We start from the raw sequence: 15,890 nt of genomic DNA, 5'->3' as shown, positions 1-15,890 counted from the left end.
TATTCAATATGCTTCCCCCTCCATGCAGGTAAACTAATTCCAGATACCTTCCACAGCAATCCGTTTTTTAGGCCAGTCCTTGGATTCACGAGAGACTTTTTCTTTGAGGCGTATACTGATGACCAATTCTGCCAAATTGAACTCCAGGGCGTAGAAACGTAGCAGTTCAACCCAGAGCTGTCCAACTGGGACTGAACACTGATGGTCAGAATCAAATACTAAAGGAACCTGCCAATTAAAGACTGAATTATTCTTTAAGCCAAGTACACATTCATATATTATCAAATGTTTCAGAACAGAAGAACACAGTGATAACAGTTTCTAGCAGGGGAAAAAAATGGAAAAGAGAACATGAATAATCCTGTTTCACCCAATATTAACATATGGAATTATTTTGTTCTGTAATATGGAATTAATATAAGAAATTTTGTACTTAACTTCAAGAAAAATCTTCTGGGTTCAATTATCTCTAAGTTTGGCCAGGTGCAGAGTGTTGCTTGGTAACTGCTTATTTCTCAAGGACACTTTCCCACGCCCATTCTAATTAAGCATATTTGGTACAGCTGAAGAAGCTTCTAGTTGGGAGGGGTGAACTACTCATTTCAGTTGAGAGGGGGCAGCTTGCTCCAAGTCTGGATGGTTGAGTCTGGGCAGTCCCATGATTGGTTGAAAGGGGTCACCAGACTATGGTCAGCGTTTTCCCTAAAGAGTCATCATGGCACTGATAGGCATTCCTTTTCTGCTCCCCCACCCCCGAAGTTGCTGCCAGAAAGAACTTTGCTTATGCTTTGTACAAGACCAAAAATGTTGTGTAGGACTTCAATGGGCATGCAGAGTTAGCTTTGTTCTTTTCTGTGTACCTATTATTGCCAAACTGTAATTTTGTTTTAACCGCCTTTCTAAATTTCTCAGTAAAGCTCTACATTGCTTTTTAAAGTGGTGTGAGTGCACTGATCAAACTCAGAGTGCTTTGTTACTGACAGGAACAGGGGATTTTGTCACTATACTAATATTAAAAAAGAATACAGCTATTTCAAATATTGCAATATTGGCTACAATTTCTATCACAAATATATTCATACATTTTAGTTATGTAGTAAACAAGATTATCTCTCCCTCCCCCTCTCCCTGTACTGCCAAGTCACTGGTGACTAAAGCTGCCAAAAAGCCAGACATTTTTCTGCAAACCTGAAAAAAGGCCCAGATTGCCAGAAAAATACATTGGGAGATTGAAAAAACTTCAAAATGACAGAAGGAGAGCTTATAGCTTTAAGCAATGGATTGCTTTGGTGGCAGCTCCTAGGCAACCTCAGCATTCCAGTCGTAGAGTCCTTCCTCCAAAGCAGCAGCCATTTGCTTCAGGAGGTCATCTCAAATTCAGTGGTAATTCTGGGAGATTTCTAGGATATCCCTAAAGACTGGCAACACCAGGTCTGGAAGCAACTTCTGAGTGACCTTGTACCAACCAACTTGCATGACTCAACTAAGCCTGGTTGCTTGCTACTGTTCCCTATGAAAGTTAGTGTGCTGCAGCACTTAAGACTTCACAGTACAGTCTGAGAGACCCAGGTTCCAATCCTCATCTTGCTGTGGAAGTTCAATGGGTGATTTTGGACCAGTCACATACCTGCAGCCTGATGTACCTCACAGTGTTATTGTGAGAATAAAAAGCAAGACAGCAGAATGGTGTAAGCAAGATAGGAGAATGATGTAAGCTGCTTTGTGGAGAAAGGCAGGGTATAAATGAAATAAACAAATAATAAACATAGCTGAAAATTTCAGGCAGATAAAAGACAGGTTGTTGAATTGCTGAGATGAAGAGAATGAGGCAGGGAAAGATGAGATGACATGGGGGTGCCAGAAGATGAGAAAGAGAAAATAATATGGGAAAGTGATATGTCCCACCCAAGTCACTGAGAGTTCCCCACCATGCCAGCAGCAACCAGATTGCAAAGACATTCCGATTTAAATTAGGAACAGAAAAGTTTTCTTTAATAATGACTAAACTATACTACCTGACCCTCAGCTGGAGAGCACCACTAAGCACAATAATTTATTCTCTGTTGCTAGGAGGTGGATGATATCATTGCTTAATTCTTCAGTTTCCCAATTCTATGGCAGGTCCAAAGAACTGATTTTATATTGCAGCAGCTATTAAGAACTGTTGAAGTCAGTGTGAATAGTCTAACCTCAAATATTTTCATGATGCTACCATAGAAACATAGAGTTGGATGATGTAATTGCTCCATGCTTACTTTGAAGTATATAAGCTGAAAATTGCAACTAATTACAACTAACTGCATCAAAAACCTAGCAAAGAACAAATGTTCTAAGATTTATTCTTAAACTTAATTTTATCCTCCATAAAAATACGTTAACATACCTTGCCATTCTTGGGAGAAGATTCCTTTGAAGAATCAAGTTCATCAACAGAAGGATTGCACTCCCACATCACAGTGTCATTTTCAACTTCCTTTAGATTAAAGTTCACTAATTTGTTTAATGAAAATCCTCCAATCTGACATCAGGAATACAGAAAATAATCATCATTAGAAATAATCATATTTGAGGATAAAATTCAGCGTAATAAATATAAAGGACACCGCATTGTAAGTGATACTATTAGATAGCTACTAAAACAAATTATGAAGTACTGTTATGCTACATCCAGGGATAGTTAGCCTAGCAGTTTATACAGGAGCTGTATTCTAGTTACTAAGCTTAGATTTTAAACATGACTCAGTTTACTCCTCTCTGCGTTTAGCTACTCTTATTCTATACTCCAGGAAGGCATACACATGAGTCTGATGAAATACACACATGAAGAAATTAACACATGAGGGTATTAGCTATTCTAATTTCCTGACAACTAACCAAGCAAAAATGTATAATCTTGAGTTTATTCATATAAATGTGAATTCAAATTTTATGAACATTTATACAACCATTAAGCAAAATATACATACCCATGATCCTAAATAAACAGGCAGAAAGGGTTCTCTCCTCTGTTGCAGAAAGAAAATGACCATTAAAGCAAACACATAAGGTGGTAAGCCACCATCTTCAGCGTGATCTGCACAACATAGCTGTAAACAGATGGAAAAAAAACATTTTGAAAAATTCTTCATCAGATAAATATTCCAAAACAACAGTATATAGAGACAGACGCCCTTCAGTAATAACACAAACTAAAAGAGTCATTAGAACAACCAGCAGCCTGATTTCTTCTGCCACTTTAACTTCACTAACCCAAAACAAACGACGCTCCTACAGCTACAACAACACTCCATACAAGAGAAGTGCAATGCGGTCGCAGAGCTGTAGACCAAAAGCACAAGAAAAATGCAGTGAGGTAAAGGCAATACTCCTATGTAAGCACAGGGCAATACTAACCTATGGGTTGATGTCACATCATAACTTTTACCAGGCAAACTTTGTTTATGGGGTGGTTTGCCACTGCCTTCCCCAGTCATCTACACTTTATCACCAACATCTAGGTACTCATTTTACCAACTTTAGATGAAAGCCTTAGTCATCTTTGAGCCAGCTACCCGAAATTAACTCCTGTCAGGATTGAACTCAGGTTGTGAGCAGCGTTTTGATTGCAATACTGCAGCTTACCACACTGCACCACAGGGCTCTTACCGGGGTAGAGGAAAAAGAAATAAGTCTGTAACATAGTAAAAAGAGGGGCAGAAACCACAGCCTAGAAAAATCTAGCAAAATTAAACACCTGTTGTTACACATAATACTACATCGCTGTTACTTTCGAAAATGAAAAGGATAGAATTCCTGATATCAGGGAGGAAGTAAACTCTGTGTGAGCCCAATCAGCAGCTAACCTCCTAACAAAGGTTAGGAAATTAGGAAGCATCATGGTTTGGATCTTGTATATACTGTTGTCCCTTTTATGCTGCTGGGGTTAGGAATGCAGTGCCCCCCACAATCTGGGAAACTGCCTAAAAATTCTTTTTTTACAAGGTAGCTGCCTCCAGGTGGAAGTGAGCAGCGGGGCTACAGGCTTTTTTGATGGCCTGTATACAGCGATCATTCGGCTTCTCTTGGTCTGCTCAAGAGGTAGTAGATGGCAGCATTGGCAGTGGGGGCTCCTTGATAGTGATGGACATGGGTGGCTTTTCATCGGCAGCCGCCCTTGTAGTACTAGGGTCCACTTTGGAGGGGGCTCTTGTTGGGGGGTGGGGTCCCACAACAAGCCGAAACTGCAATGTGGAAAGTCATGATATGGAAGGGACAACTGTTTTTCATTTCCATAGCCCTGTAACAATTATGAAAATTAAGTAGATGTGTATACATTTGCTCATTTTGATAGTGAACTCTGGGGAGGGGGGAGTCTTGGAGAAAGGTCCAGTTGTACCTGCAGAACCAACACATTTTTTCTTTAAGTGCTACTGGAAGAATCTTATTCTAGTACAACACTATACCACAGTTAGTCAACTGAACCTATCTTTTAAAAAACTGAGTTAGCTCTGTCTTAATTGAGGCAAATTATCTATTCCAAAATGTAAAGAGCGTCATGCTGAGCCTTGATCTTGGTTATAGGCAGTCAAAAGGAACAAATCTTCACACCTCCAAGGTCCTGTCCAAATGGTGGGTCAAGAAATATTTACACCTCTCCGTTACAAGTAGAACTGATCACACAGCTATCACCAGGAAGAACATACAACAGATAAAATAATCTTGATTTAAACATTCATTTTATAGAAATGAAATGAAACCTTTAATGGCATATCTGTTATACACTGGGAATTAAATTAATTTTAAAAAATCTGTTTAGACATGAAGCATGAAGAAACTAAAATATTAAACCGTTGAATTAAAATTGGTAAGCATTTGAGAGCGTATCGTAATCACAGCACACAGAAATCTGGCAGTTGGTTCAAGAGTGGCAATAGAGTTACTGTCCAGCAGGAACAGAGTTTTGGCAGCATCTGCAGAGTTGCCTAATCCAGCCATAAAAGGATTGAGGAGATTTTTCCGCTCGGCTTCATATAGAGGACAATGATGGAGAACATGGTGAACAGTTTCCTCGAGACCAAGGTTACAGCTGCAAGATTTGTTTTATATATATAAATATAAACTAGTCAGACTTACCTTCGCCCAGTACCTGAAGGCTACAACTAGGGACACCAGATGAGGTTCTAGCTTTCCCAGAGCAGCCAAATGATTTGTTGTCAGACAAGCATTTTCATTCCCTGCACTTACTCGGCAAACAAGGCCACTAAAATGATAAAGACAAAAATGTAAAGGTCCTTTTAAACATCATAATTTAAAACAGAGGAAGGAACTACAGACAACACAGGAAGTTGAAGCTGTGTATTTCCTTCTGCCCTCTTCCTCAGTAGTAAGTACTAGAAGTGTGATCACATGTACGTGATCATATCACATGTTTTTAACCAAGGCATGGAAAAAGGTGAAGCAATTCAGCAATATTGCCCTATTTCCCATGACCTACAGTTCTAACCATCACATAAAAAAACAGTTTGCATTCTTAACTCTTATAGCCTTTCTAAAAAGGCACATAACTGAATTGGGAAGCTGTATCCTGGATCCAGTGTTGCTTAATTTGGGGAATTATCTGGTACAATAATAAAAACCGCAAATCACAGTACATAAATTATCTGGTACAATAATAAAAACCACAAATCACAGTACAAATCACATACTCTGGTTTCTCTTCAGATCGCATAAATCTTTCATAGGTAACAAGCCTTTATTGGCATAAAATAAACATACAAAATCAGCATACAAAATTTGCCCATTATTGCTCACAATTATAGACACTGGTACTAAAATACTAAATACTAAAATATATGCATGGTCCTTCTGTAACTATAGGACATTCCTTCAGCTAAGTTAACTCACTTAAACGTCATCGGATACTGACAGAAGCTAGAAAAATTACTGCTGGCTATATGTGGTCATAATACATAGACATTGGTTGGTATTCATCTAGACTTACGTCTATTATTGTTAGCAGAAATTTTGCTACATTCTCACACACTGTGGGATCCATGTTGTTCAAAAGCATAAATCTTTCGCCTTTTACATAATATCATATTTTTAATTAATAAACATAAATTAATTAATAAAAATAAGCATCTGTACTTTAATCATTAGTGCTTTGTACAACAGGCACATTTAGGAAATAGTTGAGGAATTTTGACAGAAATGTTAATATCTGTATCAAAGTGCATGTTATGTTTGACTAAGTGCACATTGCATTTCCTGGTGAATCGTTTTTGTTCTTACTAATAGCTTCAAACCTTTAGTATCTATAAAGAGATACATATTTACTAAAATATTGGTGTTGCTTCCAAGTACAGTGTTATAAGTCTTAACATTTATATTAGCTTTCTTTCAAGTATCCTACTGGGGTCACTTAGAATGCAATCCAAAGCAGAGTTACATCTGTCTGTCCACTGATATGAATGAATTTAGGATATAAAAGTGTTTAGGACTGTATTGCTGGTTAACCACATGGCACATCTAAGCTAATTAACTATGCTACTAAAATGTGAATTGTTTCTAGAATCAATAATGAAGCTGGAAGATCTAGTGCAGGGGTAGGGAACCTTTAACACTCAAAGAGCCATTTGGACCCGTTTTCCATGGGAAAAGAAAACACTTGGAGCCGGAAATAATTTTTGACATTTAAAATAAAGATAACATTGTATACATTGGGTTTTTTTACCTTTTATTCCACTCATTCTGAGAAGCGCATGGATGCGTCTGCCCTGCTGCCTGCAGGGCGAGCAAGGATGGGGCCAGCGGCTCAGCCTTGCCAGCTGCCGGGAAAGCGCCCGCCCCGCTCCAACAGGGCAGGCGAGAGGGGAAGCCCGCGGCATGGCCCAGCCGGCTGCGGGCAGTTGGTGCGCCCGCCCTGCTGCCTGCAGGACGGGCAAGGATGGGGCCAGCAGTTCGGCTCGTGGAGCCGCAGTGCAAGGGCAGAAGAGCCGCATGCGGCTCTCGAGCCGTAGGTTCCCTACCCCTGATCTAGTGACTAAGTAATGATGGCAAAAGTTAGATAAATCTAACATATAGATCAATACATAACATGTCTTTATTTAATAAAGAGTATGCAAGCTAATCTTTCAATATGCTATTTTGTTGAGATTAGGATATAAATTTTTAAACTTGCTGGGAAATGGCTGTAACACCCCCTCTCCTCCAAGTCCAACTGGCAACTGCTCAGGGACATTAGCAGCTGAAATCTCTCCAGAAGCCAGGATAGGAAACAGACCATTTCCTGCTGCAGGGGTAAGGGTGGGGATGGATTGATAGTAGTCACATTGCAGGACAAAGGCTGGGTGCTATACAGAGCTGTGAGGCAGTTGCTAGGCCTTTAAATCCTGGCTCATTTTATCACTTAATGGTGGGCCAGAACTGACACAGCCACTACCAAGCAGTAAGGGGTGCCTGGGTCTCTGCCCACACTCCATCTGTGGATAGGCTTTCCATGTGAGGGCCTGAGACAAGTGCCAGTTTTGAATAGCCTGAAATGCAGCTTTTACAAGCGAGCACAGATGGCCTGTGTAGACCTTCATTTCTAAACAGAGAATATAAAGGAAGCTGGAAAGTAGGAAGATGATCAGGGTAACAAATGAATTCCTTTCCCTCTCAATTCAAAGGCCTTGGTGAAACTAGCTCAGTGGAGCACAGGTGTAGGGCCAGGACCCCATCCCTCAACAGAATACTTCTATGAAACAGCATCCTATTGAATGCCACATGGCTTACTTCTGAGATAAGGCTATATGTCTACACTTACAGACAAGGCTTTTGTTTTCCCTAATCAAACATATTCAAGGGAAAGGAACAGAATGAAAACATGATTAGAGAATTAAGTAGTACAGAACGAATAACCATCTTAATTCTAAGCTAGAAATGATTTCATCATATGATTATTTTTGCATGTAAACTACTTTGGAACTGCTGAGACAGAAAGAATCCTGTTCATCTATGGAAATGTGTAATTTCCATTGCCATATGTTAGAACACCAGATAGAATTGCAGAGACCTTGCTTTTGGGGGGGGGGGGGTGCTGTGTGGTTTCCGGGCTGTATGGCCATGTTCTAGCAGCATTCTCTCCTGACGTTTCGCCTGCATCTGTGGCTGGCATCTTCAGAGGATCTGATGTTGGGAAAGCAAGTGGAGTATATATATCTGTTGGAGTGTCCAGGGTGGGTGGAGAAACCTTGTCTGTGAGTAACAAAGAAGGCAGCCAGGTCAATAGTTGAGGGCATCTGAATAGAAGTATGAGTAACAATGAAGACTATAGCATGGGCATAACACTGGAGATAACAAGGTCACTGGTGGTAGCATCTGAATAGAAGTATTCTGGCCTTTGTTTCTTTTGTCTATGGTCATCCTGTGTTTGTGTGGAGCTGGTTAGACACTGTCTTGACTCTAGTATTTTTCAACAGTGGCAGCCAAGTTCTGTTCATTTTCATAGTTTCTTCCTTCCTGTTAAAATTGTCCATGTGCTTATGGATTTCAATTGCTTCTCTGTGTAGTCTGACGTAGTGGCTTTCAGAGTGGTCCAGAATTTCTGTTTTTTCAAATAATATTCTATGTCCAGGTTGGTTTATCATGTGTTCTGCTATTGCTGATTTTTCTGGCTGAAATAATCCGCAGTGCCTTTCGTGTTCTTTGATACGTGTCTGTGCGCTGCGTTTGGTCGTTCCTATGTAGACTTGTCCACAGCTGCATGGTATGCAATAGACTTGTTATCTCCAGTGTTACGCCCATGCTATAGTCTTCATTGTTACTCATACTTCTATTCAGATGCCCTCAACTATTGACCTGGCTGCCTTCTTTGTTACTCACAGACAAGGTTTCTCCACCCACCCTGGACACTCCAACAGATATATATACTCCACTTGCTTTCCCAACATCAGATCCTCTGAAGATGCCAGCCACAGATGCAGGTGAAAGGTCAGGAGAGAATGCTGCTAGAACACGGCCATACAGCCCGGAAACCACACAGCACCCAAGTGATTCCGGCCGTGAAAGCCTTCGACAATACCTTGCTTTTTCTTTGCACACCACCACAGGCACTCTAGCATGGAAATCTGCATCAACATCAATAAAGGATTCTAAAGGGGGGAAAAAGGCATAATCACAATATCAAAGATAACTAGTATGTAAAATCCCTCTTGCCCTTTAAAGGAAAATCTTCTACTCCCTTATTTTTCAAAGGTAGATTCTCACTGATGTAATTTTAACATGTTATTTAAAGCTACTGATCCCAAAACCTGGTCAGTTGAATCTATCAAGTACGGCTTCTCTCCAATATAGTTTGATAGATGGAGGATGTTTCTGTGTTTGCTTTCACAGGAAAGCAAATGTGTTCGAATGCAGCGGAATTAGTGTAATCCGCATGCTTATGCTGATGTATAGGCAGGGAACAATTTGCCATCCTGTTCCAATGACAACAATGAATGGCATTCTGTTCCTTTCTAGCCCTGATACACAGTGAACATCACTATAATACAGCTTCTTTTAATCCCTGCCACTCTTTAGCTAATATGTCCCATTGAGTGGATCTTTTTCCAGTCTGAATGCATATTTATAAATGAAATGACAATTTTCATCAGCACTTGTGACCAATTATGGAGCCAGCACACAGTAGCTATTTCAGTGTAATCAAGATGAAGCATAAAGGTGAAATTCTGCATACTGTGCCAGGTCATGGGCAGGCTAAACAACTATTCCAGCATTCCAACACTTGTACTAAGTCTCATGGAACTTTCTGCACATGCTATATTCATAAATGAACAGTTACCTCAATTGTTAGACACATTCCTTCACATGCACTGACTCAGTAGATTTTTCTGCAGCACTACTCAGTAGACCTTTCTGCAGCACATGGTGAGAGGAAACAAATAGCTATAGATCACAATGAATGCACCTTACCACTGTTTTTCAGGCATTCTTGGACAAGTAAGAGAACATCTGGTTGGGACATCTGTGAAGAACAATAATACATATCATAGAATGTTGATATATTTTAATTAGTATTTTGAAATATTAGTGTAATTTTTTTTACATGTTAACCAAATACATATTAGGTTTTTAAAAATAATTTTACTGAAGATTTCAGAATAAATTAAGCTAATTTAATGTAAAGGAATAATATTCCAATAACTATATTGGACGCTTATTTGGATTTTAGATCACAGCAACAGTTATATGTTACACCACCAAACAACACTAAATTTTATTTTGCTTTTGAAAATGGCTCAGATTTTTTAAAAAATCCAGGTTATCATCTTATTAAAGTAACATTATAGCAGTTATCAACTGTTTTACAGATTTATTGAAAAGCTATCTCAATTTATACAGTATTTATTAATGAAAATAATTACACTCACACTGGCTGGAAACTGGGTATCGAGATTCACGTCAGAATTTTTGAAACCAAATCTGCTATAGGAAGAGCCATATAGTCTTAGAGAACAATCTATAAGTGAAGGGAAATAATATATTTAATTCAAACTTGCAGAATAAAGGAACAATCCAGGTTATCATAAATAATTTTACTGAAGATTTGAGAATAAAATAAGCTAATTTAATGTAAAGGAATCATATTCCAATAACCATATTGAAGAGAGGATTTTATATATGATTTTAAGCCTTTATGTCATTGTAAGCCATCCTGAGCCCTTTGGGAATAGGGCAGGGTATAAATAAATAATAAACACCAATTTTTCCAGTAAAGTTACAAGGACCATAAGAGGCTTCACTTCCAAAATCTTCCACTGTTTATTAAGGTTCAGGGAAAATACATGCATGGCTGAGACATCATAAATTATGATCAACAATCTTCAGGTTAAAAACAGGTATTTCAAACCGATACTACCTGGCAGTTTCTGATGAAGTACATTTTCCATTGTAGTTTTAATTCTGAGCCTTTGTTCCAAGTCTTCATTACTTAAGCCAAACTCCTGCACTACTTTTTCTATGGCAACACCAATAGCTTGGATCTGCAAAAGTGATGGTGGCGGGAGGGCTGTCAGCAGCTGTTCTTCTTGCTTTTCCTTTAAAGATAAATACAAGAAAAACTGCATATTTTCACAACATTTTCAACAAACTGTGAAAGTACACTTCTAGCAATGGTTAGCCTATCATATTGTACAGATGAAAATTCACAAATAAAATACCATGGAAAAAGACTGAAATTGTGTACTGTTACTCTGACTGATGGTACACAAGGAGTAATTCTCAACTATCAAAAAGACCTTATTTTTTGCCAGGAGAATACTGTGTTTCCCCGAAAATAAGACAGGGTCTTATATTAATTTTTGCACCAAAAGATGCACATGGGCTTATTTTAAGGGAAATATGGTACCTTCACAATTCATTAAGGTGGGCTCTTGGCAGCCCCGTTGCTTCCCCCTCACGTGTGATGCAAGCTGCATCCTCATTGGCAGGGAGAATCCTGCTGGATCACACCATCCTGATCCATATCTACCGGTAGGGCTTATTTTTGGAGTAGGGATTACATTTTAAGCCTCCTCCAAAAATCCTGAAAAATCATAGGGCTTATTTTCGAGGTAGGTCTTTCGAGGTAAGCATCACACAAGAACTCTAGGATGCCTAACTCATTTGTTATGAGGACTGGTTATGACATAAGTGTGACTTGGTCAGGACCGGCCCTGGGGTGGGTGGCTACTTTGGTTGGCAAGCCCACAGTGGGCTCGCTAGCTGAGATCAGCACTGAGGGAAGTGGTCAGCAGTGGGGTAGGGGCTGCCTTAGATGGATTTACCAGCTGAGGTAGCCACTCACCCCAGGGCCTGGCACGATCAAGTCAAGACTGGTACTGGTGTGTGGCTTGCCAGGTCAGACTGAGAGCAAGGTGTGATGGTGGCTGTCACAGTTCCCCTTCACCCACCTCTTTCTTTGGGAAAGAAGGAAGGGAAACCTATGAACCAACGTTTCATCTCCCACAGTCTCTCTCAATAGGTCAGTCAGAAACCAATGTAAACCACTTAAACCTGAATGTTCGTTTTCCAGTAAACTTTACTTTGTAGTGTGGGTTTTCTTAAAAGTTGCATTTAACACTAGAACAGCCATAACCTAAGTGACTATTCAAAGAGCCGTTTTATTCACGTTACTACTATGGGTGTCTGAGACCTTTTTCTAAACCACATAGCATAAACAACTTGGTATACTTAAATAACCATTTCTAACGCTGAGAGAACCACTTCCCCTTTTGGAAATTATCACAAGCTAATGGTTTTCCCCTTATTTCTCAGATTTTCAACCTTGATTTTTAACTTTGAATAAACAAGGCTACAGCAGCCAGCCATACATTTTGTCAATTACATTTAGAGTTGCCAAATTTTCCACTCACATTTTGTAACAATAATTCAGGCACTTGTAATCCCTATAACTGACAAACCCAGTACTGAATATACTGCTGGTGAAATGTGTTCAAAAAATGCAACAGTAAAATATGGTAGGTTGAAAATATACAGAAATAATTGCTGTTTTATAAGCCTTAATAGGTGTAAAAGTATGTTACCATTACAGAACATCAGTGCTAGCTGTTACCATTTTTTAGCATTTGGAAATAGCTAAAATATAGATATTTTGAATTGTATTTTCAATGTGTACAATACACATGAATGTAAATGCAGTTATACTTTGCCATTAGCTCACCTTTATGTTTTTCTTATGTCTTTTTTCTTTTATATGCTTATGAGCAAATGCCACAGACTCTATCAAAGTATCACATAATCTACAAGTATATTTAGCTGTTGGGTAGCTTCGGGGTCGCTAAAAAGAAAGAAACATGACAAATTATTAACAAAACTTTGTCAAAGACTCACTTGAATGCAGAATTATGTGTATACTGAAGATAATTTAATAGCACTGAAAGTAGCAGCACAATCTTACAGTAAGTCTACAAAGAGATAGCCTTGTACCATCAGTCAAGTAGATCAGATCCTATTTCTACTTGGCTTTATATGTATGGGGACTTATATATTGAAATATTCATGGATCAATTAAATTTTTTTAGCTATTATCTGTTAATATTGCTTGTGATCTAAGTTTATTACTCTAAGTCCACAATAAGCATTTGTTCCTAAGTACTGAAACCATTTTTGTATATTCTCACCGACTATGCTGGAAAGTTATCACCTCCAAGTCTTTAAGTCTAATGACACTAGCTAATATTGTGAATACAACTACCAACCACTTATCCATATTCCTGTTTCTTTGGTATTTCACATACATTACTAGCTTCAGTGTCTGATTGGAACTTTAACATACTCTATAAACTATTTGCCTCAAAGATTTTTTCCCTTGAGAAGAGATGAGTCTGATTTGAACTAAAAGTAATCTGGACTTCAATCTTCAACTGATCTGCTCTGTGGGCACAGAATATGGATAAAATCTACTATCCTAATCTTAGAAATGACCTAGCTAAGTCATTCAACTTATTTGTTGTGACACAATTTCACACCAAGGAGCACAAAGTGCATACTTGGAATCCATTTTGATTTCCCTTTTGAAAACTGTGAAGAAGTCTACTTCTACATTACAAGTGGAGGAGTTGCAAAAAGTCATATGGGAGAATCTCATTTCTCCAGCTAGCTGATCCTCCTCCCAATATTATCTCAGCATACTCTCTCCCTTCCCATAGTATCCCCTGTAGCTTCTCTTCATTCTCTGCTACATTCCTTCCCACTTTTCTCAGACACATCTCCCCTGTCTGTACTTGACTACACTGTGCAAAATTTAGATCTGCATTCTGAGTACAAGTTCATACCGTAATTAATATAGATTTTATTTATTTGATTTTTCCCATAAAATGTATATTTTTGTATAGCAATAAAATTAGCATTATACGTACACATGAAATTCCCTATATAATGCATAAAATAAACAATATTAAACAGCTACTTTGTATGTCTAAGAAAATAAATTATAGAAGCTTATCATAAGTACTGTTGTTTCTTCTACTCTGAAGGATGCAACTAAAAACATTCTTTTGAAACCATTTTTAAATACGTAGTCTCCTTTATGTACAAGGCTAAACATGCTCAGTTTTCTTATTCTTGTCTAAAAGCCATTTACTAAACATAGCTCTTCCTGGTTGAGAGTATTTAAAGGACAGGAAAGTGAAACTGCACAAAAGGTTCTCCAGTCCAGTCGATATATTCAACCCACAATATTTATTTATTCTTGTTTAAAACAGTTATATGGTGCATTTCCACCCAATTTAAGGCCTCTGAAGAAGTGAATAATCAAAACAATGTTTAAAAAGCAGATAAAATAGGGTGACCATCCGTCCCTATTTTTGCGGGACACTCACACTTTTGCGTAGAGTGTTCTGCGTCCCGCTGGGCTTATGCCATTGTCCCGATTACGGACAATGGCCCCAGCAGCACACTGCCTTTTGCGCGGCGCTCCCTGGTCAGAAACAGGGAAGCGCCCCAGAAGGCACTGCGGCAGCCGCGATAATCTTCTGGGCTTCCTGTTTCTGACCGGGGAGCGCCGTAGCAAACTTGCTTTCTCCTGCGATTACGCGCCGCGGGCTTCTGAGGCTTGCCGTTTGCCGCCTTGTCACAGGGCAGCAAACGGCAAGCCACAGAAGCCCGTGCACTTCTGTGGCCGCGCGCGCGGGCTTCTGAGGCTTGCTTGCCGTTTGCTGCCCTGTGACAGGGTGGCAAACGGCAAGCCGCAGAAGCTCGTGTGCTTCTGCGGCTGCGCGCGCGCGCAAAGCCGCTTCCCCGTCCCGGGATGGAAAGATGACCATCTGGTCACCTTAAGATAAAAACAATACTAAAAACAAATAAAACATGTAAACATAAATATAAACACACATAATAAGGGAGGAAGCCAAAGAGAGAACACAAAAAAAAAACCCCACAATAGAATTGATAATGCAGAAAGAATTACCTTTCTCAACCTGTAAATAAAGTCTCGCTTCAGTCGTTCTTCAGCCTGCTGCAACCCAAGCAATTCTTTTGCTGTCAGTGTAGACTCATCTATAACTGGTCCATCCATATCATCATCTTGATAATTCTCTTCTTTTCTTGTCCTTCTTGATCTTCTTGGCTTCCTATGTTTCTTCAGTTCTGTTCAACAGTTAGCAGAACAAAGCTGTATTTAACACCGTGGCAATAACTTATGGAAATTCTCAAAAGTTCAATGAGTTGCCATGATTAATCAAACCACTGGTGAAAAACTCTGTAATCTAAAGAGGTTTCCAGTGGAAACAAATGAATTCTGATGAACACTGGACCCCACCCCCACACCCCAAAATGAAATGACAAAGTTTTACGGGAGAAGTAGTATGAAAACCTTTATTTAAAACAACCTATGGCATTAGATAATAACAATTCCTAATGTAGACATATACAGCATTTTCAAGGAATTGTTTTCGTTTAAATGAAAATAAATTTGGCAACAATTAATATACTTTAATGCATTTAATAATAATACATTAGTCAAAAGTTCAGTATTTTCAATGTTAGGAAATTTAGCAATATCCAATTATGCTGGTAACCCTACTTATTGGGAGTCTATGAGAGTGCTTCTGACCAAATAATACACTTTCTTTCCTTTACTACAAAATTTGGTTTCTACATTCAACTTATATATTTTTCTACGTCTCAAATAGCAAAACATTGAAAAATTCATGTGCTTAAGTAGCAAAGGGCCCAATAGTTCTCAAGTCTTGCCTTAACCCTAACCCTAATTTATTATTTTTATTTAATTTATTTTTTGTTACAATCTATGCATTTCCACTGCAGGAATTTTTCCTTGTGAATTGCATTCTTGGCTATTTCATCATGATAACTGGAATTCTGCACAGTGCAATGTAACATTAGAGCCCACTAGCTGCTAGCCAGAGCCC

The 15,890-nt window shown here is 38.9% G+C and overlaps 1 protein-coding gene across 2 annotated transcripts in view; it reads right to left on the bottom strand.

Moving 5' to 3' along the window:
* TUT7 (terminal uridylyl transferase 7) overlaps nt 1-15,890 on the bottom strand; it is a 48,888-nt gene that overhangs the window by 25,584 nt on the left and 7,414 nt on the right. For both annotated transcript variants that reach the window (XM_048504580.1, XM_048504579.1), the window contains exons 3-12: nt 14,930-15,108; nt 12,683-12,799; nt 10,880-11,057; nt 10,392-10,480; nt 9,934-9,985; nt 9,044-9,113; nt 5,113-5,239; nt 2,967-3,086; nt 2,384-2,518; nt 48-228 (exon numbers count right to left, since the gene is read on the bottom strand). In XM_048504580.1, the coding sequence (XP_048360537.1) occupies nt 48-228; nt 2,384-2,518; nt 2,967-3,086; nt 5,113-5,239; nt 9,044-9,113; nt 9,934-9,985; nt 10,392-10,480; nt 10,880-11,057; nt 12,683-12,799; nt 14,930-15,108 (1,248 nt within the window). The remainder of the gene's footprint in view (nt 1-47; nt 229-2,383; nt 2,519-2,966; nt 3,087-5,112; nt 5,240-9,043; nt 9,114-9,933; nt 9,986-10,391; nt 10,481-10,879; nt 11,058-12,682; nt 12,800-14,929; nt 15,109-15,890) is intronic.

Source organism: Sphaerodactylus townsendi, linkage group LG07, assembly GCF_021028975.2.
Source record: "Sphaerodactylus townsendi isolate TG3544 linkage group LG07, MPM_Stown_v2.3, whole genome shotgun sequence".
NCBI classification, from domain to species: Eukaryota; Metazoa; Chordata; class Lepidosauria; order Squamata; family Sphaerodactylidae; genus Sphaerodactylus; species Sphaerodactylus townsendi.
This window is presented reverse-complemented; position numbering and strand designations above follow the sequence as displayed.